A 26,754-nucleotide genomic window follows, 5' to 3' on the forward strand; every position below is an offset into this window, starting at 1 on the left:
ATTCACGTTACTTGTCAGTCGCCCCCTCACACTGTTGCTAAGCGATGGCGTGAGCCAATGCAGGGACCCCTGTATTGTTTAGAATTGCATCACGTCGCTGTATATTTGTTTACTCTACACCGATATACGGAAAATAATTACCACACAATTAAATAAACTACCCAGAATTAATACAAGGGACGTAACCAGGCTGAGAAGACCTGGGTGAGGTCCTTGTTGGAAAAAAAGGGAGAGAGGAAAAATTAAAATGGCAAGGAAAGTGGAAAATTTGGTAAAATCGAACAGTAAACAGAATCTCTTGCTTCGTTAAAATAAACTAAGATTGCTGTGGAAATAATTCTGACGTAAAGATATGCGAATAATTTACGCCCTTCATCCGGTCAAAGAGCAGTCTGCATTACGATACGAACATCAGTTAACTGAATATATAGAACGAAAGGGACTAGATGTAAGCAAGCGTTTCGGCCTACGCTACGACGGGCGGCTTGTTCATTTTGGGTGGCATATAAAATTATATCCAAAAATGAATCAGGCCGCAATTACATTTAGTCCTAAAAGGCGCTGTACAGGCTACTCAAGAAACAGCCCTGTATTTCGAAACAGTTAAGAATATCTACAAAAAAAATTAGTCAACGACGGCAGAGTATAAAAACTTGTTCCTTGAGTACTTCCACGATAAGGCTAAAGCCACCACATGCAACGCTTTGGGCCGACATAAAAAAATACTCGTATGCCTACACTTAGAGATTTGTCGATGTTCTTGAGGCTCTGACAAACGTAATTCGCAAGCATAAGAAATGCAAGAAAACAGTGTATAAATAGGCCTTAAAAACTTATCTTGCCCTTTTCAAATTCAGTATTAAACACTAGAAAGTATTAATACATCACCCGAGACTTTGCAGTCTGAGAGTGTGTACGTTGCAGCTGCAGATGATTTCTTTGGCAAGGCGCTATCAAAAACAGAAATGGAAGACCAGCGTTTAACGTCCCGTCGGCGACGAGATCATTAGGGGCGGGGCACAAACGCGGGTATACCAAGGCCAGGGTAATGGAAACGGTCGTATTCTTTCAAAGAATTTTGCCTCGAGACATTGGGAGGGGTAGTAACGAACACCTCAATCTGGATGGGCGGGCGAATATTTCAATCGCCGTCCTCCCGAATATGATTCCAGTGCCTGTCTTTGGTTTGAGATATTGCTAGCATCGAAGTATCATATGACAAACTGCTTGAACAAACTTTCAACACTCTGAAAGATGGACAAGCGAGTGTAAGTTGCCTAACAAACGAATTAAATCAGTAAAGAAACGACGAGCTTTACGAGGACGAGAGGCTGACTGAACCCGTGACTGGGCTTACAATTACACTTTTTTATCCAATTATTAACAACATTTATTCGCAACTAAATATCTGGTTTAAAGACATTAAACATGTTATGCCATATAACATTTTTTAATACCTAAGGCCACTGACGAATGTCTTAAAAAAGGAGCACTTAAGTGTTTCCAAAGACATTTTATCGAGACAATTCTTTTCAGTTTCCAGCTGGTTAACGTTGACAGCAACTTGCCGTTTTTATGCTTCTAAGAGAACCCATGGTCGCTGCGAAAGCTGAGCGTCATATATTCAAGTAAAACATACCGGATGGTTATAACTGAAGTGCAGCTGCACACAGAAATCCAATGTGGACAATAATTACCGCATGGCAGCGAAACTTGGTAGATAATCTAATGTGTTACTGTGGAACCAAATTACGAAGGGTAAAAAAGTTCCGAGTTTGGACATCTGGTGCAAATCTGGCGCTATGAATGCAAGAAAGACGAATACAAATGTTTCCAAATGTAACCGAGAGAGGTGGCGCCGTGGTCAGCACGCTGGATTCGCATTTGGGACGACGACGGTTCAAACCTGCGCCCGGTTAATCTCGTCTAGGATTTAACGGGATTTCACTAATAGCTTCAGGGAACGCCGGGATGATTCCTTTGAAAGGGCATGCCGATTTACCTCCTTACCCTTCCCTAATCCGAGCTTGTGATCCGTTTCCAGTGACCTCGTTATCGACAGGGCGTTTAACACTGATCTTCTACTCCTCCTTCCATAGGTAATCAGGAACAGGACGTGGGCAGAAACGGTCAAACAAGTGAGGAAAGCGTAATGTTCATGACATTATTAACCGGCGCTTACACAATTTGTTCAACATGAGCACCGCAGGCGTCGACGAGATGCTGTGCAACGCAGGACATGCAGCCGGCGGCCAAAATTGGAATTAATTTTTTCTCCACGGTGAATCGGTTCCGCATTGCTGTCGTACGATAATTACAACCCACACAGGACCTCTGTGAGTACCTGCACTTTAACAATAACCACCCAGTATTTTATATATTCATTCTCCGACGACTCAGGAATGATTATACGCGGGATGAGGGAGAGGGACTGTATACAAGATGAGTGGGCGACACATTGTAGAGTTGGGAATTGGGTGGAGTACAGGTGGTCATGTAGGAAAGGAGGGGGGGGGGGCAGTCACATGACTGCACTTTGGTCTCAGCAATTGGTTACATCAACAACTAGTGAGACACCAACACCGCCCCCCCCCCCCCCCACACACACACACACAAAAAAAGTTATGAAGAACCCACCACACAGAAAAACAGGCTGTAGGAAAACATATCTGAAACAACCTACTGTTGGACTTAACACTCCCTCAGTAATTACGAGGAAAAATATGCGAATTTATATAAATGAGACAGGTTTTCTCTGCCAGACCGAAAAGTTTCACCCCGCCCTTCCCTAAGCAAGCATAAAGTGAAGGGTGCAATACATACAGCACAAAAAACGTTCTTCGCCTGTTGCTCAAATTAAATTCATACAGTTTTAAGAATCGTTTGCAACGAGTCTGATGCGAAGTAGTGGTCACCTTTCGAACGAGCTGAACCTCGTTACACCTTAGATGCGACACCTAATTTCTTTCATTCATTCCAATTTGGCCAACGTTATACGAGTTCCACCTCGGGACTCCACGTCTGCTAACCCGAATTTTCATAACTACAAAGATGCACAAAATGCAGAAGGGCCTACAAATATATAGCGTCCTCGCAGTCAACAGAAACTGACAGCCCGGGAAGGTCGGCTGGTCACAGTTTCCGTTACAATGACGTCACTCGCGTGGAAAACTGCCGAGCGCAGAGCTTATGGATGCGGCGGTGACATCAAACAAGAGGCATGTTTTACACCAAACAAGCTAACGTTTCTTCAGATGATGGATTGTATTTATTTCCACTTATACTGTGACGCTGACGTAGTTAAATGTTTTTCCACGTACTTTTCGATTCGAAAAGTGAATCAGACTAGTCGGAGTATGGTTGTACAAATAAGCCTGACGAAAAGTTGTGTACAAAGGTCTACGCGATTTAACCGGTGAAACAGTTATGTTAATATTTCCGGCTGATACAACTTGGTTACCATATAAGAGTGAAGATTATTGTTATGTCTCCAAATGAGTGCGGTGAAATAATGGTTAAGGCACTGGACAGTCATTCGGAATGAATGGCGCCCAAATACCCGTCTGGCCATCGAGATTTACTTCTGTCGAGGATTCTCTACACCAACTACAGTGAATGCTGGTATGGCTCCTTTGACAAGAATATGACCAATTTTATTTCCTTTCAAGCATGTGGTCCATCTGACTTTTCAAAACTGCTGTAATCTGCTAAACTGTTGTTGCGCACAGGAAGGAGGCGTAAGTTCACATCTATCACAGAATGTCATACTCTCTATCACAGAATGTCATACTCTTCGATTGGGGTGTCGTGCCATATCAAAAGACTGGGAATCTTTCATTCATTAAACTAGAGAACTTGGTATCATATAAAGACTTCTATAGAAATAGGTACTTTGTACATTATTATGTATGTTGGGCCTATTCATTGTAACCCTGTAGTACAAGAGGCTCGTCCCTTAAACCACTGGCGGGCCTTTCAGGAGAAGGAAGATTCAGGCTCAACTGCAGGATGACGACGGTGAAGGTCATGACATACGCGTGGTCGTTTACATCTCAGAGCGGTATCCAAACCGATATCATCAACGTCGTCTGCTGTTGTTCGTATCAGACTGGGCGGTAGATGGTTCAAATCGTAAACGTTATTTCTCCTGCCTTTCTGCAAAGTTCTCACTGGCAACGCAGTCAGCAACTTCCTACGAAACATCGCTTTATATCAGCTGCAGCAATACACCTGAGTGCATTAAATTAAGGCATCGGTTGTGATTAATGATACTGAAGAAAAACCTCAAAATTTCTTTTGCTTAATATTCCCCGCTGGACGTGAAAACAAGTTTACAAGCACTTACTATGTGTGTCTGAGAACGTGCAAGAGAGTGAATTATATCAACTGATACAGTCGTCTCATACAGCGATACATCAAAAAATACTCGGTAACAAAGCATTTCACTTTGAAAGATGACCGCTGGGTGTGGGAAAAAAAAGTCACTGTAGACAACATTTTATCACGTACGACAACCTGACTTTTTGATTTGCAAGGTAAATGTTTCGTTGTTTAAATGTTCAATGTTCGCGGACGCGACCAGTAGCTAACTGTTAGCCACGTTTTCATTACTTTAGAATGTTTTGCGATTTTACTATCTCATGTCCACAATCAGTAATGATTACTTAGACGAGGATGGACGTTTTCCTAAGGTTTGTGACTAAAAGCAATACTTCAGTCTTTTTTTCCGTTCACGGGTGAAAGAACTGTCGTCTTGCGGGAATACCTGCTCTCGCGCCTGTATCTTTACCACACCCGCAACCAAAATGCGTCAACAATTTGTAGGAGAATCCCTAGATAAATGTTCTGTGGTTGTCCTACCTTTATCTCGTGATATTTCTCCTCCAAGTAGTAGGCGATGTTTCTGGCTTCTTCGTACTTTTGAGACAAATGTAAGTACTTGTCGTAATGTCTCTTGAACAACACAAATCTGTAAAATAAATGCAGACTATAAGCTTTGAACGTCTTACGCAAGCAATATGTTCAGCTGATTTATTAACACACAATTTTCGAAATAACGAACCTTACAACGTACAACAACAAATATTTTGTCATGCAATGTTGACGAACTACAAGTTTGTAATTTGCTCACTTTACGATTTATACAAGTACATAAACGTTATTGAAACAAATACTTCAGATATTCATGCCCCCATAACTTTACACTGAGCTATATGTTTACACCCTATATAAACACAAAACAAAAACCTGAAGATGGTGCCTGCTATGTATCAAAGATCCACGTATCAATAAGTAGACATCGAACATCAGTGGCGCAAATTAGATATGTGATTAACCACCGAATAATAATAGTAACAACAAAGGTACTTCCTGTTTTACAAATTTTTTGGGACTCACCTGTAAAAATCGTTCTCTGTTATCATATCCCGAATACTGTCTTCGGGATCAACACGGTCGTACACGCCCACATGTCGACTGACACACCGTTGCAAATCTGATGCAAGCTCGACAGACGCCTTACGGGCAGCCCTATCTGCGGGACTAGGTCGGAAATCCACATCTGCTTCACTGTCACTGAAATACTTCGCTTTCGGAAGAACATGCGTAGACACTAAATCATCTTCATACACAACACTCGCTGTCTTCGGTATCGGAGAATCACATCGTTGTTTTATTTCCGCCTGTATCAAAGGTGGGCTCTGAAGCACTAGATCGTCACTTTTGCTATGTTTCAGTTCTGTAGAGAAATTATCTTCTGATCTGTTGTAACGCGGCACAACGGAAGGTCTGTACCCTTCAAGCAGTCGGCGTGTGAACGTGTCACCCCTTGGAGGAGTGACAGGTGCTGGTATCAGAAGTTCCGTCATCTTCCTGGGGAATGTATCTGAAAAGAAAAGGGAAACACGAGTTACTCCCATTTTGTCCCAATTTTGTAAACAACATAACTTTCGATATTTGCTCAAAAGCCATTTTTTTCCATGCTTTTAAACGTGAAATAAGGCACTTTTTCACATACACAATGGATTAGAAGTCGACCCACCACAGTTATGTCAACGAAAAACAAATGATGCCTTAAGCACAACAATGGAAAGTTACCAAACAATCGCGAAGACAGTCTTGTTGAACGCTGCCTTGTTGTCACAATATTTAGGTAACAACGAATAACTAGAACATAATGCACCATTTTTATTACAAATTGATAGCACACTTTCTTTTTTATCCTGTTAAAGACACAGAGAATGTCATGCAATTTTTTAAAATTATTTCACACAAATATATCTAATAGTAATCCCATAACTTCATAAATTGTGCGTATTATAAGCGGAAACATAATATTATTCCACAATTAACGACATAAAAATATGTTACCATCGACTTGACTGTCTTGTCACCGCCGATAATACACACGCAAACACAGCACCAGATACCAGGCACAACCTCCCCAATGCACGTCAACACGCGCTTTGAACTGGTAGCGACGGCGGCAAACACGGAACTAAACGCAAGCGCCAGTGATATTCACTTCCAAAGAGATCAGCCTATCACACATTACCATAGTTTCATAACCAACTTACCATTGTTCTGTAAACAGAATAAATACCAAACGGCAGTACTGAGTACATCTGCTTTCCATGAATCATTTTTTGTAATTCTGTCCCTACGAAATAGCTTAAATTGATAATCTGTACGAACTAAACTCTTTGGTCACAGCTGACGCCTTGCATTGGAAAAGTAAACATGCTTCGTTTTGGTGCAGAAAGAATGTTGTGAAGTGAAAATATATACGGGAATGAGTGTGTTATGAAACAGTGAGTGCTGTGATGTGAACTGGTGACAGTAGTCGACACGGAAATATTTACTAAATGTGCTTCCTGTTAAATCTACGGAATTCCTCTTGGTAAACCGCCGAAATTCGGTAAAATGGGAACAATTTGTAAATTCTGTTTTAATAACATAAACATTATTAAATTGCCCCTCTCAAGACATGGGCACGTTTTAAGAGGAAAACCACCAGGTGTTGCAAGAAGTCTAAAAGAAAGACTTGAAGGTTAGATCAGACAATCTCACAGCTTTGTATTGCGGCTTTCTGTTAACAGCATAATTCTCAATGCGGCTCCATATTTTTCAGAAATCAACTACAAAGATCCATCTTTGCATTACAAAGTGGACATTGGCTTTCCAAAACAAAGCTCTAAGTCGCCAACCGATCCTAAAGGAAGACTTAATATCTACAAAGAAAATAAACACCTAGAACCGCTTGCAAGGAAGAAGCAGTGTAAGTTTTATTGATAATTGCTGGATATCTTATTGACTGGAACATGTTTCAAATGAAATATCTACTAGTATATATACAGTAGACTAGCTTTTGAGTAAGGAAGGATAAAAGTAGTGCAACAGTAGTACACACTGCAATAAAACGTGTATTGAGCAAGGAAGTGTGAAGAAGAGAACAGTTAACAAGTTCAGTGGTAAATATGGAGCTTAAAAGTGCGGTTTAAAAGGGGAAATGTGTCTGTATTTCAAACCTTTGAACCATTCACATATTAGGATATACGAAATACAAAAAACTGTACATGACTTTAAAATCTTTAATGTAAAGAGTTGTTTTTATGCAGCAGCCGAAACTGTAGTAGTAGTAGCTTTGGTGGTGGTAGTTCTAGTTGATGTTGTTAGTGGTGGTGGTGGTCATCTTCAGTCCGAAGACTGGTTCATGCAGCTCTCCATTCTACTCTCTCCTGTGCGAGCTTCATCATCTCTTAATAACTACTGCATCCTATATGCTTTTGAATCTGCTTAATGTATTTATCTCTTGGTCTTCCTCTACGGTTTTTACTTCCTACACTTCCCTCCAGTACTAAGTTGGTGACCCCTTGATGTCTCAGAATGTGTCCTATCAACCATACCTTCTTTTGATCAGGTTGTGGCACAAATTTCTTGTCTTCCCAATTCTATTAAGATTTCTTCAGAAATGCTATTCTTGCCATTGTCATTCTACATTTTATACTCTCTCTACTTTGACCATCATCAGTTATTTTACTGTGCTGCTACTTTGTGTGTCTCATTTCCTAATTTAATGCCCTCAGCATCGCCTGATTTAATTTGACTACATTCCATTATTCTTGTTGTGCTTTTGTTGATGTTCACTTTATACCCACCTTTCTAGACACTGTCTATTCTGTTCAACGACTCTTCCAAGTCATTTGCTGTCTCTGACAAATTACAAGGTCATCAGCAAACCTTCAAGTTTATATTCCCTCTCCCTGGACTTTAATGCCAACTTCAAATTTTTCTTTCATTTCCTTTAATACTTGTTCAGAGTACAGATTGAATAACATCGGGGATAGGCTACAATCCTGTCTCACTCCTTTCTCAACCACTGCTTTCCTTTCATGCCTCTCGTCTCTTATTACTGCCGTCTGATTTCTGTAGAATTTGTAAGTAGCCTTTCCCTCCCTGTATTTTATCCCTGCTACTTTCACAATGTGAAAAACAGTATTCCAGTCAATGTTGTCAAAAGCTTTCTCTAGGTCTACAAATGCTATAAAGTAAGTTTGCCTTTCCTTAACCTGTCTTCTAAGGTAAGTCGCAAGGTGAGGATTGCCTTGTGTGTTCCTACATTTCTCTACAATGCAAACTAATCTTTCTCGAGGTCAGCTTCAATCAGTTTTTCCATTCTTCTTCGGTAAAGAATTCATGTTAGTATTTTGCACCATGACTTATTGAACTGATAGTTTGGTAATTTTCACAACTGTCAGTGCCTGCTTTCATTGGAATTATTACATTTTTCTTGAAGTGTGAGGGTATTTTGCCTGTCTTACACATTGCACACCAGATGGAAGAATTTTGTCATGGTTGGCTCTCCCAGGCCTATCAGTAGTTCTGACGGAGTGTCGTCTATTCCGGGGGCCTTGTTTCAACTTAGGTCTTCCAGAGCTGTGTCAAATTCTTCTTGCAGTATTGTATCTTCTGTCTCATCTTCCATTTATGTCCAGTTCCATGTCTGTAATATTGCTGTCAAGTTCACCTTCCTTATGTAGGCCCTCTAAATACTCTTTCCACCTTTCAGCTTTCCCTTCTTTGCTTAGTACTGGTTTCCCATCTGAGCTCTTGATATTCATACAGCCACTTCTCGTTTCACCAAAAGCTTCTTTAACTTTCCTGTAGGCAGTGTCTATCTTTCCCCTTATGAAATTTGCTTCTAAATCCTTATATTAGTCCTATAGTCATTCCTGGTTAGCCATTTTATACTTCCTGTCAATCTCGTTGTTTAAGCTTTTGTGTTCCCTTTCATTTGCTTCATTTTTGCATTTTATATTTTATCCTTTCATCAGTTAAATTCAATATCTCTTGTGTTATCTGAAGATTTGTACTAGGTCTTGTCTCTCTACCTATCTGATCCTTTGCTGTCTCTGTTTCATCTCTTAAAGCTACCCATTCGTCTGATACTGTATTCCTTTCCCCTGTTCTAGTCAACCTTTGCTTAATGCTTCCTCTGAAGCTCGCAGCAAATTCTGGTTCTTTCAATTTATCCATGTCCCATCTTCTTAACTTTCTACCTTTTTTCAATCTCTTCAGTTTTAACTATAGTTCATAACTAATAAACTGTAGTCTGAATCCACATCTGCCCCTGGAAATGATTTACAATTTAATACATGTTTCCTAAATCTCTATTTTACTATTATATTATCAGTCTGAAACCTTCCAGTGTCTCCAGGTCACTTCCACATATACAACCTCCTTTTATAATTCTTAAACCATGTGTTATTGATGATTAAATTATACTTTGTTCAAAACTCTACCAGGTGGCTTCCTTTTTCATTCCTTTCCCCTCCAGCCCATTTTCACGTAGTATTTTTCCTTCTCTTCCTTTTCCTACTGTCCAATTCTCGTCCCCCATCACTATTCACTTTTTGTCTTGCTTAACTATCTGAATAATTTCTTGTATCTCATTATACATTTCTTCAATCTGTCCATCATCTGTGGAGGTATTTGGCATATAAACTTGTGCTACTGTGGTGAGTGCGGCTTTGTGTCTGTTTTCGCTACAATAATGTGTTCATTATTTTGTTCATAGTAGCTTACCCGCATTCCTATTTTATTGTTCATTATTAAACCTATTCCTGCATTACCCCTATTTAATTTTGTATTTATAACCCTGTATTGGTTCAAATGGCTCTGAGCACTATGGGACTTAACTTCTAAGGTCATCAGTCCTCTAGAACTTAGAACTACTTAAACCTAACTAACCTAAGGACATCACACACATCCATGCCCGAGGCAGGATTCGAACCTGCGACCGTAGCGTATAACCCTGTATTCTCCTGACCTGAAGTCTTGTTCCTTCTGCCATCAAACTTCGCTATTTCTAACTTCAACTGGTCCATTTTCCTTTGTAAATTTGCTAACCTACCTTAATCTAAGAGTATACATTGGTTAACATTTCCCATCATTGATTCCATATATTGCGAATAAAAAATCTGCATCTGGAAGTTACATGGTGGTTAGTTATTTTTGTGATCCAAATGGGTAACAAGGCAGGAAAATAATTAAGAAATTGCTGAAAATACTATTACATAGTCATTTAAGCAGCCTTTGCCATAGTATGTCAGTACATTTGTATATTCCACATATGGTCTTCGATGTTGTTGTTGTTGTGGAAAGGATGTAAAGAAATATGTTGTACTAAATGTTGACACCAGTGTTTCCGTAGGCTTATTGGGGTAGTATTTTCTGTCAAGCCTGAAACAAGATTTTTCAAAAACATTCTTTTTAGCACAATACTTGTCAGTATTTAATATGTATGTATCTACAGACTGTAATCTGAGATGTCAATGGTTCAAGATGTGCAATGATTGGGTTTGGTGTCGGATATCTTGGAACATTGACAAGAAAGATGTTCATTCTCCTATTCAGTATGAAAATTGGTGATACAGCTCTCCATGTTAAAGTTCAGTATGTCCACATGATGAATCTTTCCTCACGCAAAGCACAGACATGTGACCCAAAAGCACATATGCAAAAATTTGTGGAAATAATCTACAGTACATGTGCACACTTTGGTATCCACACAGTGCCTCATTGTTCAAGCAGTCAGATTTCTGTCCACTTCTTTTCTGCATTTATTGTGATAAAAGGCTGTATGTAAAACACAAAAAACACGAAGGCGACTATGCGTAAAACCATCTCTAAATAAAACAGGTGTACTAAACTGTGATAAATACAAAGCAATGGCTATTTTTTCCAAATTTTGGAAGTGTGTTGCAGCAATATTTTGATTTTCTGTTTGAGAAATGAAGTTCCTAGAAAAATGTCATTAGGCAAGGTAACGTTGTGCATAATGCAATTTCTGCAGCAATAAGACTAGAAATATTAATTATCTGGCAACTAATGACTTTTGTAGTAGTTTGAGTTATTTGTTTTGCTTTCAAAACAAAACATTTCAACAAATATTCCTGTAAGTATGAAATACTTAAGTGATGCTCTTAGTGATTATGTGGAAGATATGGAAAGTGTAGTTGGCTTACATTATGTTGTTTGTATTTTATTTTATAAAAATGGTTTACATAATTTCACTCAAAAAATACTATAGATTAATGTTCTCAGGTTTGATATATTTGGAAATGTCATTGACCCCAGTATCTGCTATAATAGAGGTCGTGTTTGCATTCTCAGTATCCTTTGTGTCAGTTTCTAGTAGTTTGGAAAGGAACTCCAGTTGTCCATTGTCTGTTGTCAGTTGACTATTAAGTCACCAAAGCAGGAATGCCAGTTTCCACATTCACTTTTAATAAATTTGTCAGCTGCTTCTTTTCTATTTTCCTACTCAAAGTTTTATCATATTTTTTACCATAATATGGCTAATGACTTTTTATCTTATTTTTAATTTTTCCCACATCAAGTCCTTACTTGGACTACAGGGCATCTGCACCTTAAATTTTTGTTCAAGTTATCTTCAGAAACAGAGTTCAATGTGACTTTTCTTTGTTTGTTCTCATAAATAACAGCACACTTTCTTTCGAGTCAAGCGACATCATTTCATATAAATCATCTGAAAGCATGACCATGACACAGTACACAATGAAGCATGCATCTGCCTACCATCTGCTAAACAGCACAAGAGATTCCCACCAAACACTGGAAACAGTATCCTATGACACATGCCCTTCACTTCCAACTAATTAGATATGCTCACATGTGTATGCATACAAAAAAAAAGGCATTATGTGAACGCACCTTTAGTCTATCCTGTGCAAATGTCTTCACTGTCAAACTGCCCCCCTTCGCCATTACCAAGTTAACTATTCATTGAAGTCTCAGGGTGTGTTCTATCAATCTGTCCCTATTTTCGTCAGGTTGGGCCATAAATAACTTTTCTCGCCAATTCGCTTCAGTACCTCCTTATTTGTTACTCAATCTGGCTATCTAATCTTCAGCATTCTTCTGTAGCACATTTCAAAAGCTTCCATTCTCTTCTTGTGTGAACTGTTCATCATCCATGTTTTGCTTCTGTAGGGTGCAGGGCTGCATTCCAAATACCTTCATGAAAGACTTATTTGCATTTAAGTGTATAAGGTGTGACCAAAAAGTAACAGGAGTTTTTGTTTTTCTTAAAGAATCTTTACTTATTCATTAACATCAAGTTTGCCCCTGTCAGAGTAATCCCTCTCAGATATAATGCACTTGACCCAGTGCTTTTTTCGATCATGGAAACATTTCTGGAACTCACATTTCATTATAGTGTTTAGCTCCTTCAGCTATTCTATTTTTATCTCATCAGTGGTAGCAAAATGGCGTCCTTTCATGGTTCTCTTCAGCCTCTGGTAGAGAAAGAAGTTGCAGAGGGCCATGTCTGGAGAATACAGTGGCTGAGGCAACAAAACTGTATTTGCTTTTTTTCCCCAAAATATCAAGAACAAGCATTGAGGTGTGAGGGGAGCATTATCATGATGTAATTTCAGTGAGTGGTTTTGCCATAATTGTGGTAGTTTTCTTTGGATTGCTTCATGCAAACATTGCACAACTTCCAGGTAGTCTTCCTTCTTACGACCATAAGACAGGAACTAATGATCCTCTATCCCATTGTAATCAGAGAAAACAGTGAGAAGAACCTTCGCATGTGATTAGACATGTCGAATTATTTTCAGTCATGGCTCTTCACACAGTTTCCATTGGGACAATTGGGCCTCGGTGTTGATGTCATACCCATACACCCCTATTTCGTCACCTGTAATAACCTTCTTTAAAAGGTCTGGTTTGTTGTTGATGTCATTCAGAAGTACCTGAGCAACGTCTACATGGTGTTGCTTTTAGTAAAAAATCAACAATTTCAGAACAAACTTTGCTGCTACACATTTCATGCCCAAAAGACCTGAAAAATTACTTGGCATGAACCAAAGAATATGCCGACATCATTAGCAACCTCTCTGATGGTGGTTGGGTGAGTTTCCAGAACCACGTTTTTTGCTTCTTCCAGATTGTCATCAATAATTGATGTGCTAGGACATCCAGGCCGGTTGTTGTCTTCCACATCTTCTCGGACATCTCTGAAACATTTAGACCTCTCATAAACTCTTGTCTTTCTTATAACAGATTCGCAAAAAATCAGTCAGCATTTAGAATGCAGTGCTATACTTTTCCATTTTTCATGTAAAATTTAATGCAAATTCTTTGATCCATCTTTTTTGAAAGTAAAAATTTGAGTGCTCGAACACATGTGTAATCGTTTTGACTGTCAACAAACTAACTATTCGAAACAGCTGAAAATGCAAGCATACTTCAGGAACATGTGTACAAGATTTAAAAAAATGAATGTATAAAGCCTGTGAAATTAAAAAATTGCTGTTACTTTTTGATCATGCCTACATATGTATCCTTTTAGGAAAATTCTTTTCTTGCTATTGCTAGTCTGCATTTTACATCTTCATTACTTTTGCCATTTTCAGCTATATTGCTGCCCAAAGAGCAAAACTCATCAATTACTTGTAGCATCTAATCTTCTTGTTTAGTACCTTAGCACCAGCTGATTTAATTCAGCAACACTCCATCACCTTTGTTTCAGTATCATTGATATTTAAGATAGGAACCTTTCAGCCAAGTCAGTTGCAGGTGACATTGAAACCTGACAGTTGCTGTCCTGAGGCTGTACACTACGGGACAAGACCTGAACAGTTTGTTGGTGTTTGAAGGAAAAGTTCTTCATAAATCTATGGACCATTTTTTTTTTAATGGAGAATAGAGAATCCATCAAAATGTTGAACTCTACTCCACATACAATGACTGTAATGAAAATACGTAATCATCACTGACTGGGACATGGTATTTGTGTTCCAGAAAGCCGATGGCCAAAAGTAGCTGAGTGCATGGCCGCAGAGTGCAGTGACAGACAGAGGTGGAGGTGATCTGTCAAGGAAGCACTTTGTCTACTGCACCTAGTCACATCATATAATTAGCTAACTGGTATTTATTTTATAATCTCATTGCAAGGTTATATCCATACCATTCAACTTCTCTACAAGTAGCTGTCTTTGCCAGGATTACATTGTCATCGACAAGTATTAAAGTTATCGTTTCTTCTCCCAGTACTTTAATTCCATTTCCAAACTTCTCCTTAGTTTTCTTTACAGCTTGCTTAATGTACAGATTGAATAACATGAAGGGTTAGGCTACACCCCTTTGTCACTAGGTTCTAAATTACTGCTTTCCTTTAATGTCGTTTGACTCTTGTATCAGCAGTCTCATTTCTGTACAAGTTGTATAATCTTTTGATTCCTATATTTCATAACTTCAGAACCCTGAAGCATGTACCGGTATTCCAGTCATCTTTATCAAATGCTCTTTCTAAATCTATGTACTCTACAAATGCGAGTTTGCCTTCCTAGACTCTTGTCTTCCAAGGTAAGTCAGAGTGTCGGTATAGCTTTGTGTGTTCCTGTGTTTCTCTGAAACCCAAATTAATTTTCGCCAGTGTTGGCTTCTACCAGTTGTTCCATTCTGTTTTAGGTAATTTGTATTAGTATTTTGCAACTGTGGCTTATAAACTGATAGAACAAAAGATTGAAAGCTGGCGTGATGAAGAGTACAACCATTAACGCCTTTGCAGATGAGCTTGTATTAAGGTTGGAGGGCAGAGAGAGACAAATTCCTCCACTCATGAATTATAATGCTTTTATTGCCATTAACACATTTTGTGGTCGATATTATCTACTGCCTTTCATAACTATCTCTAAATGAAGTATTTGTTATTTCAGTGGAAATACCTCTCAATGAAGTGAAAGAAGTTTGGAAAAGAGAATCAGCAGCATCACAGATAAAAGCAGTTGCTGACCATTATGGTATCTACGATGATCTTTTTGGAGATGCATATTTCTTCCCCTCTGTTATGCTTGATGTGCATTATAAGCAGAGTGAAGACTCATTTGCCGCTGTGCACCGAGGCAATGTCATCAAACCTTCTGAGGTAAAAATATTGAAAAGATAGTGTGATCAGATTTCTGTTGTTTTTTTTTTTTAATTTTACTTTATTCTATTAAAAACAAGAAAACAAAACAAACAAGGGGGCATCTGCCTCATTGCTGTTGTCAACTCGTTGTGGTGTGGACATGTATCAAGTAAGGCAGTGTTGAGAGATGATGACCTAGAATATAAACTAGGAAGAGACAGATGTAGTCATTAGATAAATAGAGGCAAATGGCAATGGACAGGTGGTAGCACTATTGTACCAGTCAACAGCAGTTGCACCATAAACTGTTGGTAACAGTATGTCATTTGTGTGGGACAGGCTCAGTTATGGGAATGGGTAGCCATGAAGAGCGGGCGCACCCAGTACTTACATAAGTCTTGGAGAAAAGAGTGTTGAACACTGTAGAGTATGACCCTGATACCAGCACCATGCAGACAGTCTGCCAGTGTTGAGTAAGCCAGACAACTGCATGGAACATTCTCTATGACAACTGCCACTGTCTGTGTCACAGTGTGTCCAGGATTACTAGGTATGAACTTGCCTCCATGGTGATGGTTTTGTTACTGGTTTGTTGCACAGGTCACCATGGTGCAGGGATTTCTCTCCTCTGTCCTATTTGCATATGAAGCTATCCGTCTGAGGGGCAGTATTATCGCCCTTCATTAAACCCATCTGTGGTCTATGATGAATCCCCATGGTATGATGGCAGCGAGTCATTAGTACCGATTCAACCTCAATGTTTTGGCAGGGATTATTGATGACCACTTTGTAGGATGAGTCACTCTTCCTCCACAATGCCCCACTGACAAAGCATGTCTGCACTTCCTGTGAGGAACCCTGCCTCTACTGCTGGAAGATGAGTCTTTAGTGGTATGAAGGGTAATGTTACCACCATATGAGGGTGCTCTAGCCCAGTTCCACAGTCTCATACTGGTCGCCAGATCTCACTCCTTTAGATCTCTACTTGTTGGGGCACCTGAAAGAAGTCATGTAATCACAGTCCATCCTGGACATGAAGGCACTGAAATAACACATTCATGTTGTCTGTGATGCCATTCGGTTGCAGGGTGACTCATCTACATGTGTGTAGTTACTGCTGCGTTGTATTTGTGCATGCTTAGGGACCTTTAGGGACAACTGCAAACACCTAGTCTAATGTGACTACGAAGTCTTTCGCGACGGAGTCCTTGCATAAAAAGTTCTCGGTTTACTTGCCGCGTCAAATTTGGATAAAATCCCAAGCTTTCGATGACTACCTCCGTCATCTTCGTCAGGGGTAAAACTGACTGTCGTGGACCGGTGAGGCTTCCGCTTTTATAACCAGTGGACGGCTTCTCATTGGCTGGATGACGTCACGGTGAAACCGATGCGTACTGAGGTGGCGGCCTCTATATCCATAGATTTTGTTTGCGCGCTTTATCCAGCGTTGCTTGCAGCGCCATCCATCGCAACAGGCGGAGAACTGCGAGGAATGTAAGAAGTCTCCCTCTGCGCTCTTTCTACACTCCTGGAAATGGAAAAAAGAACACATTGACACCGGTGTGTCAGACCCACCATACTTGCTCCGGACACTGCGAGAGGGCTGTACAAGCAATGATCACACGCACGGCACAGCGGACACACCAGGAACCGCGGTGTTGGCCGTCGAATGGCGCTAGCTGCGCAGCATTTGTGCACCGCCGCCGTCAGTGTCAGCCAGTTTGCCGTGGCATACGGAGCTCCATCGCAGTCTTTAACACTGGTAACATGCCGTGACAGCGTGGACGTGAACGGTATGTGCAGTTGACGGACTTTGAGCGAGGGCATATAGTGGGCATGCGGGAGGCCGGGTGGACGTACCGCCGAATTGCTCAACACGTGGGGCGTGAAGTCTCCACAGTACATCGATGTTGTCGCCAGTGGTCGGCGGAATGTGCACGTGCCCGTCGACCTGGGACCGGACCGCAGCGACGCACGTATGCACGCCAAGACCGTAGGATCCTACGCAATGCCGCAGGGGACCGCACCGCCACTTCCCAGCAAATTAGGGACACTGTTGCTCCTCGGGTATCGGCGAGGACCATTCGCAACCGTCTCCATGAAGCTGGGCTACGGTCCCGCACACCGTTAGGCCGTCTTCCGCTCACGCCCCAACATCATGCAGCCCGTCTCCAGTGGTGTCGCGACAGGCGTGAATGGAGGGACGAATGGAGACGTGTCGTCTTCAGCGATGAGAGTCGCTTCTGCCTTGGTGCCAATGATGGTCGTATGCGTGTTTGGCGCCGTGCAGGTGAGCGCCACAATCAGGACTGCATACGACCGAGGCACACAGGGCCAACACCCGGCATCATGGTGTGGGGAGCGATCTCCTACACTGGCCGTACACCACTGGTGATCGTCGAGGGGACACTGAATAGTGCTCGGCCACCGCTGATTTTTCTAGATACCTGTATTTCAGGTGACGCTGATGTTCCACACTGCGATCGGTGACAGTTCTTATAGACTGGCCCACATAACTTTTGCCACACTCGCAAGGAATGCTGTAAATTCCCGGTACTCTCAGGCCAAGATTATCTTTCACGGGTCGCAGCATTTCCTTAATCTTCCTGGGTGGCCGGAAGACTGGTCTGATTCCTTGCCGGCTCAGGACTCTGCCGATCTTGCTGGTCGTTGCACCACAGAATGGTAGCCGCGCGATGTGTTGGTCCTCTTGATCTGTTCGAACAGCGTCCTTTCTTGGTTTCTTCACCAGAGTAGATCTGATATCATGATCAGAATAAGCATTTTTTATGAATACCATCGTCAGATGGTTAATCTCGGAGCCGAGATGATCCTTGTCCGAAATAGTCCTTGCTCTGTGTACCAAGGTGTTCAGCATAGCTCTCTTCTGAGCTGGGTGGTGAAAACTACGCGCGTTGAGATATAAATCTGTATGCGTCGGTTTTCTGTGCACAGAATGTCCGAGACGTCCATTTGATTTTCGCTCCACCAGTACATCTAAGAAGGGTAACTTTCCATCCTTCTCTACGTCCACTATAAATCTTATGTTCTGATGTATACCATTCAAATGTTCAACAACAATGTTCAAGAAAAATCAGCGTTGGCTGAGCACAGTTTGTTAAATAAACATAAGATTTTATCGACGAAACAAGACAACTTGCTCACGCTTCAAACTATTGGGACTCTGTCATCAGGGAAGCAGTTGAAATTAGACTCTGTGAAAATAATTTCAACAGAGATTCCGGTTATGCACTCAGCAATGCATGGAAGCGCGCAATTGATATAGAAAGAGCGCAGAGGGAGACTTCTTACATTCCTCGCAGTTCTCCGCCTGTTGCGATGGATGACGCTGCAAGCAACGCTGGATAAAGCACGCAAACAAAATCTATGGATATAGAGGCTGCCACCTCAGTACGCATCGGTTTCACCGTGACGTCATCCAGCCAATGAGAAGCCGTCCACTGCTTATAAAAGCGGAAGCCTCACCGGTCCACGACAGTCAGTTTTACCCCTGACGAATATGACGGAGGTAGTCATCGAAAGCTTGGGATTTTATCCAAATTTGACGCGGCAAGTAAACCGAGAACTTTTTATGCAAGGACTCCGTCGCGAAAGACTTCGTAGTCATATTAGTTTCCTCTACGGGGAGGATGTAGCGCGCAGCGTTCGTCAGCTGGGGAAACTGCGCTTGAAACAGTCACAGCTGCTGAGTAATCTGGCTTTTCTACAACGTTGTCGTGACAAGGAGGTTGTACCAAATTTCGCAGTTGTCAAACATCACATCCGAACTGCTGCAATGAATAGAATTTTGCGGAAGACAAGTCATGCGATCGTCAGGGAGAGGATACATCATACGAGGTATGAACTGGATGCCAACGCTCGCTCTTTATATAGTTGCCATCTGTTTTTGTCTGCAGTTTTGTCAGCTTGGGACTGGGAATGGGTAGACATGACCTTGGCTGCACATAAGCGAGCTAATTTAAGCAAGACGACAGCAAAACAGGCTGATAAATTTGTGCGCCTAAACCGGGGAAAAGGAACTTCTGGGTCCAGCGACGCACATCGCACTGTTATCAACTTCTCCGACAAGGAAATTGACGACGCCACCATCTCGGTTCTCAGTAAGGGACTGAACTTTTCTCCAGCTCCACAAAAGCTACCAGTGGCCGAGATTATCAGTGGAGTAGAGCAAGCGGTTCGGCACCTTCCTGAAGAGGCAGCAGATGAGGTAAGGCTTGCAACTAGTCGGATTTTAGCAACACCCAAGCCTCCTAAGCCCAACATGAGCAGAGTGGAGAAACTGGCATTGAAATCGTTGGGGAAGGATGAAGAGTTAGTTGTACTACCAGCCGACAAAGGGAATGCCACAGTTATCCTCAATGCTACCGATTATCATAAGAAAGTGGCCATATTATTGGAAGATGCCACGTACCGTATTCTTAAACGGGATCCCACAGCAGCACTTAGTAGGAAGACAGGGGAGCTACTGAAGAACTCTGGCCTCCCAGAAGAACTAGTCAAGAATATACGACCAAGAGCACCAAGGCCACCCAGGTTATATGGTCTACCCAAAGTCCATAAGGATGGGGTTCCGTTGAGACCTATTGTTAGTGCAATTGGGTCTCCTACATATCGGTTGGCAAAATACTTAACCAAATTATTAGCACCTATAGTCAGCCACTGCAGTCATCATATTACTAACTCAAAAATGTTTGTTGACATTATAAAGCAGATGAGGATAGGTCCGAATGACATCATGATCAGCCTAGATGTGGTCTCTTTGTTTACAAAGGTTCCAGTGGAAGATACGTTAAAAATGTTGGCTGCTCATTTCTCTCCTGAAATACTGAAGTTATTTCGACACACTTTGACGACCACCTATTTTTTGTATGGTGGAAAATATTATGAAATGATTGACGGAACAGCCATGGGCTCGCCACTGTCACCAGCTATAGCTAACTTCATGGAGGATTTCGAAGAACGAGCATTGAACAGTGCTCCCTTACGTCCATCCTGCTTCTTCAGGTATGTTGACGATACTTTTTTGATCTGGCCACATGACAATGAGGCACTGCAGCAGTTTGTTGAACATTTGAATGGTATACATCAGAACATAAGATTTACAGTGGAGGTGGAGAGGGATGGAAAGTTACCCTTCTTAGATGTACTGGTGGAGCGAAAATCAGATGGATGTCTCGGACATTCTGTGCACAGAAAACCGACACATACAGATTTATATCTAAATGCACGTAGTTTTCACCACCCAGCTCAGAAGAGAGCTATGCTGAACACCTTGGTACACAGAGCAAGGATTATTTCGGACAAGGATCATCTCGGCTCCGAGATTAACCATCTGACGACGGTATTCATAAAAAATGGTTATTCTGATCGTGATATCAGATCTACTCTGGCGAAGAAACCAAGAAAGGACGCTGTTCGAACAGATCAAGAGGACCAACACATCGCGCGGCTACCATTCTGCGGTGCAACGACCAGCAAGATCGGCAGAGTCCTGAGCCGGCAAGGAATCAGACCAGTCTTCCGGCCACCCAGGAAGATTAAGGAAATGCAGCGACCCGTGAAAGATAATCTTGGCCTGAGAGTACCGGGAATTTACAGCATTCCTTGCGAGTGTGGCAAAAGTTATGTGGGCCAGTCTATAAGAACTGTCACCAATCGCAGTATGGAACATCAGCGTCACCTGAAATACAGGTATCTAGAAAAATCAGCGGTGGCCGAGCACAGTTTGTTAAATAAACATAAGATTTTATTCGACGAAACAAGACTACTTGCTCACGCTTCAAACTATTGGGACTCTGTCATCAGGGAAGCAGTTGAAATTATACTCTGTGAAAATAATTTCAACAGAGATTCCAGTTATGCACTCAGCAATGCATGGAAGCGCGCAATTGATATACACTCCTGGAAATTGAAATAAGAACACAGTGAATTCATTGTCCGAGGAAGGGGAAACTTTATTGACACATTCCTGGGGTCAGATACATCACATGATCACACTGACAGAACCACAGGCACATAGACACAGGCAACAGAGCATGCACAATGTCGGCACTAGTACAGTGTATATCCACCTTTCGCAGCAATGCAGGCTGCTATTCTCCCATGGAGACGATCGTAGAGATGCTGGATGTAGTCCTGTGGAACGGCTTGCCATGCCATTTCCACTTGGCGCCTCAGTTGGACCAGCGTTCGTGCTGGACGTGCAGACCGCGTGAGACGACGCTTCATCCAGTCCCAAACATGCTCAATGGGGGACAGATCCGGAGATCTTGCTGGCCGGGGTAGTTGACTTACACCTTCTAGAGCACGTTGGGTGGCACGGGATACATGCGGACGTGCATTGTCCTGTTGGAACAGCAAGTTCCCTTGCCGGTCTAGGAATGGTAGAACGATGGGTTCGATGACGGTTTGGATGTACCGTGCACTATTCAGTGTCCCCTCGACGATCACCAGTGGTGTACGGCCAGTGTAGGAGATCGCTCCCCACACCATGATGCCGGGTGTTGGCCCTGTGTGCCTCGGTCGTATGCAGTCCTGATTGTGGCGCTCACCTGCACGGCGCCAAACACGCATACGACCATCATTGGCACCAAGGCAGAAGCGACTCTCATCGCTGAAGACGACACGTCTCCATTCGTCCCTCCATTCACGCCTGTCGCGACACCACTGGAGACGGGCTGCACGATGTTGGGGCGTGAGCGGAAGACGGCCTAACGGTGTGCGGGACCGTAGCCCAGCTTCATGGAGACGGTTGCGAATGGTCCTCGCCGATACCCCAGGAGCAACAGTGTCCCTAATTTGCTGGGAAGTGGCGGTGCGGTCCCCTGCGGCACTGCGTAGGATCCTACGGTCTTGGCGTGCATACGTGCGTCGCTGCGGTCCGGTCCCAGGTCGACGGGCACGTGCACATTCCGCCGACCACTGGCGACAACATCGATGTACTGTGGAGACTTCACGCCCCACGTGTTGAGCAATTCGGCGGTACGTCCACCCGGCCTCCCGCATGCCCACTATATGCCCTCGCTCAAAGTCCGTCAACTGCACATACCGTTCACGTCCACGCTGTCACGGCATGTTACCAGTGTTAAAGACTGCGATGGAGCTCCGTATGCCACGGCAAACTGGCTGACACTGACGGCGGCGGTGCACAAATGCTGCGCAGCTAGCGCCATTCGACGGCCAACACCGCGGTTCCTGGTGTGTCCGCTGTGCCGTGCGTGTGATCATTGCTTGTACAGCCCTCTCGCAGTGTCCGGAGCAAGTATGGTGGGTCTGACACACCGGTGTCAATGTGTTCTTTTTTCCATTTCCAGGAGTGTAGAAAGAGCGCAGAGGGAGACTTCTTACATTCCTCGCAGTTCTCCGCCTGTTGCGATGGATGGCGCTGCAAGCAACGCTGGATAAAGCGCGCAAACAAAATCTATGGATATAGAGGCCGCCACCTCAGTACGCATCGGTTTCACCGTGACGTCATCCAGCCAATGAGAAGCCGTCCACTGGTTATAAAAGCGGAAGCCTCACCGGTCCACGACAGTCAGTTTTACCCCTGACGAAGATGACGGAGGTAGTCATCGAAAGCTTGGGATTTTATCCAAATTTGACGCGGCAAGTAAACCGAGAACTTTTTATGCACCTAGTCTAATGGTGGTCTCATCACAGCATGTCATACACTGCATTGTGCTGCACTAGCATGATGAATTTATAAGTACCCTCTAACATAGACGCCATGCATTTCGAGCCGTATGTCCATATTACTTTTTTTGCTCCTTATCCTCTCAGGAATCATTTCCCACAGTTTGTCTCCTTTTAGTAAAATCGCCGTGTGTAGTTACTTATGAGGAAATGGTATCTGATAAATTGTTAGTAATGCTCACAAAGTTCATAGCATTCCTAAGCTACATTTACTTCCAGGGTGGCACTTAAAGGTGAGAATCTAGTGCAGCCCTGTATGCAAAGGTATAGTTTGAGTTTGGTGGCTGTAGTTTCCAAACTATAAATTGTGCCACTTGTCCATTGTCACAAACTGTTGGCATACTTCATCGGCCATCATTTGGTGTGTTGGTGGAGTGTTATAAGGTTCAACTTGATTACTCAGATTGCAAAGATGGACACTGTAAGAAAAGCCTCAACAAAAATTGTTTCGTGCCAGTGAATTGACAGTTGATGAGCCAAAACAGTTGGCAAAGAAGACAAATTGTACTTAACATTGTATCTCTCTCTTGGGTTAATTCCTGTACCATTTGCCTATGGAGGGCAGGAAGAATGATTGCTTAAATGCATCTCTACTCGCTGTAATTAAACTAATTTTTTCTTCAGGATCACTATGGGCAGAATACATTAGAAGTTTAGGACATTTGTGGGTGCCTCAGTTAATATTGGTAGTTGAAACTTTGTAGGTAGGCTTTTACAGGATAGTTGCTGGCTACCTTCAAGCATCTGGTTTTTGGGGCCTGTGCTAATACAACTATCTTTTATGGACTGAGTGGAGAGTATCCTAATGAGGAAATTAAATGGAAGAAAAGCTTATATATATATATATATATATATATATATATATATATATATATATGATATCCTTTTGTCTTTCCTTCTCCTCCCCTCTTTCCTGACGAGGCAACCGTTGGTTGCGAAAGCTAGATTTTTGTGTGTATGTTTGTGTTTGTTTGTGTGTCTATCGACCTGCCAGCGCTTTTGTTTTGTAAGTCTCATCATCTTTCTTTTTAAATATATATATATATATATATATATATATATATATATATATATATATATATATATATATATATACAAAGAATTGAATGAATTTTATCTGCCCAGTTTATGGACTCTTGGTGGACTATTGTTGCCTTTCATGAACACACATCTATGACTATAAGAGAGATTGCCTCTGTTGTTGGTGTGGAAAAATCTAGCGTTTCAAGACTTATTAAGGCATTTAATGATAATGCCTCATTGTCTCCAAGAGAAAAGGTGGACGTGGACAGAAATGAAAAACCACTCCTACAACTGACAAAACTATGCTAAGGAACAGTAGACTTCATCCTCATGACACAGGTAAGGTCCATCAGAGTGGAACATCTTGAACAGACCACAAAATATTCTCCCAAAAAATGTTTTGGGCTTTCTTCACTGCAGGTGGGGCTGGGGCATGAGGAATTGAACCATATACATGGAAATTCTTGGATGCAGGAATGTGACACTCCTGCAGACCTTTGCAGATGGTAGAGGAACATTTCAATATGATCTAGCCTATGTCATACTTATAAAGCAGTCAAGACATGTGGGAAAGGAAACAACATTAATGTGCTTCAGTGGCCTGGTAATTCACCAGACCTAAATCCCACCAAGAATTTGTGAAGTATTGTGAAAAGGCATCTTGATAAGACGGACTGTTCATCAAATGAATGTTAGTAAATGTGATGAAAGTGTGGTTTCATGTCGACGAACTACAAAACATTTGCTTTAACCTAGTTGAATCTATGCCACTAAATGTTCAGAAACTCATTAAAGCAAAATGAGGAGACATTAATTATTAATATTCAGTGAGATACTAACTATAATAATATAGTGTTAAGTATGTACAGTTAAAGTTTAATTATCTTGTCCCAGTTACATTGCACACTACTTTAATTTTTAAAAAATCATTGTGTGCAACACGTACACATTGAGCTGCATGAGTAGCAGCCTCTGTTGTACAGTGCACCCCCGAGCTATTTATGGGGACCCTTCAGTACTCAATCCTATGGCACAAGTCTAGGAAGTCACTGCCTAGTTTGTCACAGAACTTTCAAAATGTCTGATTCAAACCTCCATTTGACCCAGCACCAGGGAGCCACTATCATTTTTGGGCACAGTGCTGCAGATTGTGAGCTTTGTTGAAATTAACAAGGGAGTCTCCCCATCGCACCCCCCTCAGGTTCAGTGGTAAGAGGGGCCAGTGGACAGCCGATCAAAAACTGAACACAGATCAAGAATGAAAACAGGAAGAAGGTGTACTGATCTATGAAAAAGAAAGCAAAATAGAGACAGCCAACGGTCAAAGGACAAGAAATGCAATATAGGGCAGCTTGACATAGCAGTGACATCATGGCTATGTGGTCACGGTGTTGGACTGCCATGCAGGCGAGTCGTGTTTAAACCTCACTTGTGCCAATTTTTTTAAAATTTTTTTATTCAAATTTGTGTCTGTGTCATGGTGTAACACCTGTTTGCAACAGTGGGGTGTAAGGAAGGGATCTATAATAACTGTAATGACAGTTGATTCTGCACAGCTTCTCTATTACCAACTGAAAGAATTGGCTTTCAAATGGGAACTGCAAACATTTGATGACAATGTGACAAGTCAACTGAACTATCCACCAGAAAACATGTTTGGTGTGTCATGTATGGCGTTAGTGGTAGTACTCGTATCATATGATAGGAACCTCATACTGACGCACCTAATTTGTCTGCCAGGTAAGTAAGAGAGATATGTCTCCTTGCCCGATTTAGGTGTTCGAATAAATGTGAATGTGATCACTCCCAAGGAAATGATGAAAACATAATAGTTTGTCACATAAGCTGCAACAAATGAATCCAACAGTTTCAAATTCACACAGTTTCTCTGTGCTGTGTCAGAATGTGTTTTTAACATTTTTTAAGTAGCTTTCCTTTTTGGAAGTTGTCTCTCTTAAATTTTTTTATTGTAACATAGTTCACATCCGTTTATGTGTTGTTTTCATTTCTTGGAGATGTCTTAAGTGGTATCTCACCTGCTCTCACTGTTCATCACATTTACATGCGATGGTAACGTATTCTTACCACATGACTCATATTGTATAATCAGTACTTACCTCAGCTCAGTACAGCCGATAGATACATAAAACACAACATAAAATTTACGTTCCTAGCTTTCGGAACTTAGTTCCTTCATCAGGGAGGAGAGGGGGGAAAGAAAGGGAAGAAGGGAAAGTGGATTCAGTTACTCACAACCCAGGTTATGAAGCAACATAACCTGGGTTGTAACTGAATCCACTTTCCCTTCTTCCCTTTCTTTCCCCCCTCTCCTCCCTGATGAAGGAACTAAGTTCCGAAAGCTAGGAACGTAAATTTTATGTTGTGTTTTATGTATCTATCGGCTGTACTGAGCTGAGGTAAGTACTGGCCAGCCCCTCTATCTCTTTGTTAATATTTGTTTCACATCTTTATATGAGATTTTTCATTAATCATTTATTGTATAACCAATGTATGGTATGACAAATTCCAAGGCTATAGAAAGAGAACAAACATATCAATGACCGGATGGATGGTTCATA

The 26,754-nt window shown here is 41.9% G+C and overlaps 2 protein-coding genes across 2 annotated transcripts in view; one reads left to right on the top strand and one right to left on the bottom strand.

Annotated features, from left to right (window-relative positions):
- LOC126187479 (uncharacterized) overlaps positions 1-6,474 on the bottom strand; it is a 769,527-nt gene extending 763,053 nt beyond the window's left edge. The window contains exons 1-3 of the mRNA XM_049928585.1: positions 6,370-6,474; positions 5,398-5,884; positions 4,861-4,969 (exon numbers count right to left, since the gene is read on the bottom strand). Of these exons, the coding sequence (XP_049784542.1) occupies positions 4,861-4,969; positions 5,398-5,867 (579 nt within the window). The 5' untranslated portion in view covers positions 5,868-5,884; positions 6,370-6,474. The remainder of the gene's footprint in view (positions 1-4,860; positions 4,970-5,397; positions 5,885-6,369) is intronic.
- A 220-nt stretch (positions 6,475-6,694) lies between these two features.
- LOC126188097 (39S ribosomal protein L38, mitochondrial) overlaps positions 6,695-26,754 on the top strand; it is a 50,448-nt gene continuing 30,388 nt past the window's right edge. Inside the window, exons 1-3 of the mRNA XM_049929562.1 lie at positions 6,695-7,048; positions 7,130-7,276; positions 15,249-15,457. Coding sequence (XP_049785519.1) covers positions 6,922-7,048; positions 7,130-7,276; positions 15,249-15,457 — 483 coding nt within the window. The 5' untranslated portion in view covers positions 6,695-6,921. The remainder of the gene's footprint in view (positions 7,049-7,129; positions 7,277-15,248; positions 15,458-26,754) is intronic.

Source organism: Schistocerca cancellata, chromosome 5, assembly GCF_023864275.1.
Source record: "Schistocerca cancellata isolate TAMUIC-IGC-003103 chromosome 5, iqSchCanc2.1, whole genome shotgun sequence".
In the NCBI taxonomy this organism is placed as follows: Eukaryota; Metazoa; Arthropoda; class Insecta; order Orthoptera; family Acrididae; genus Schistocerca; species Schistocerca cancellata.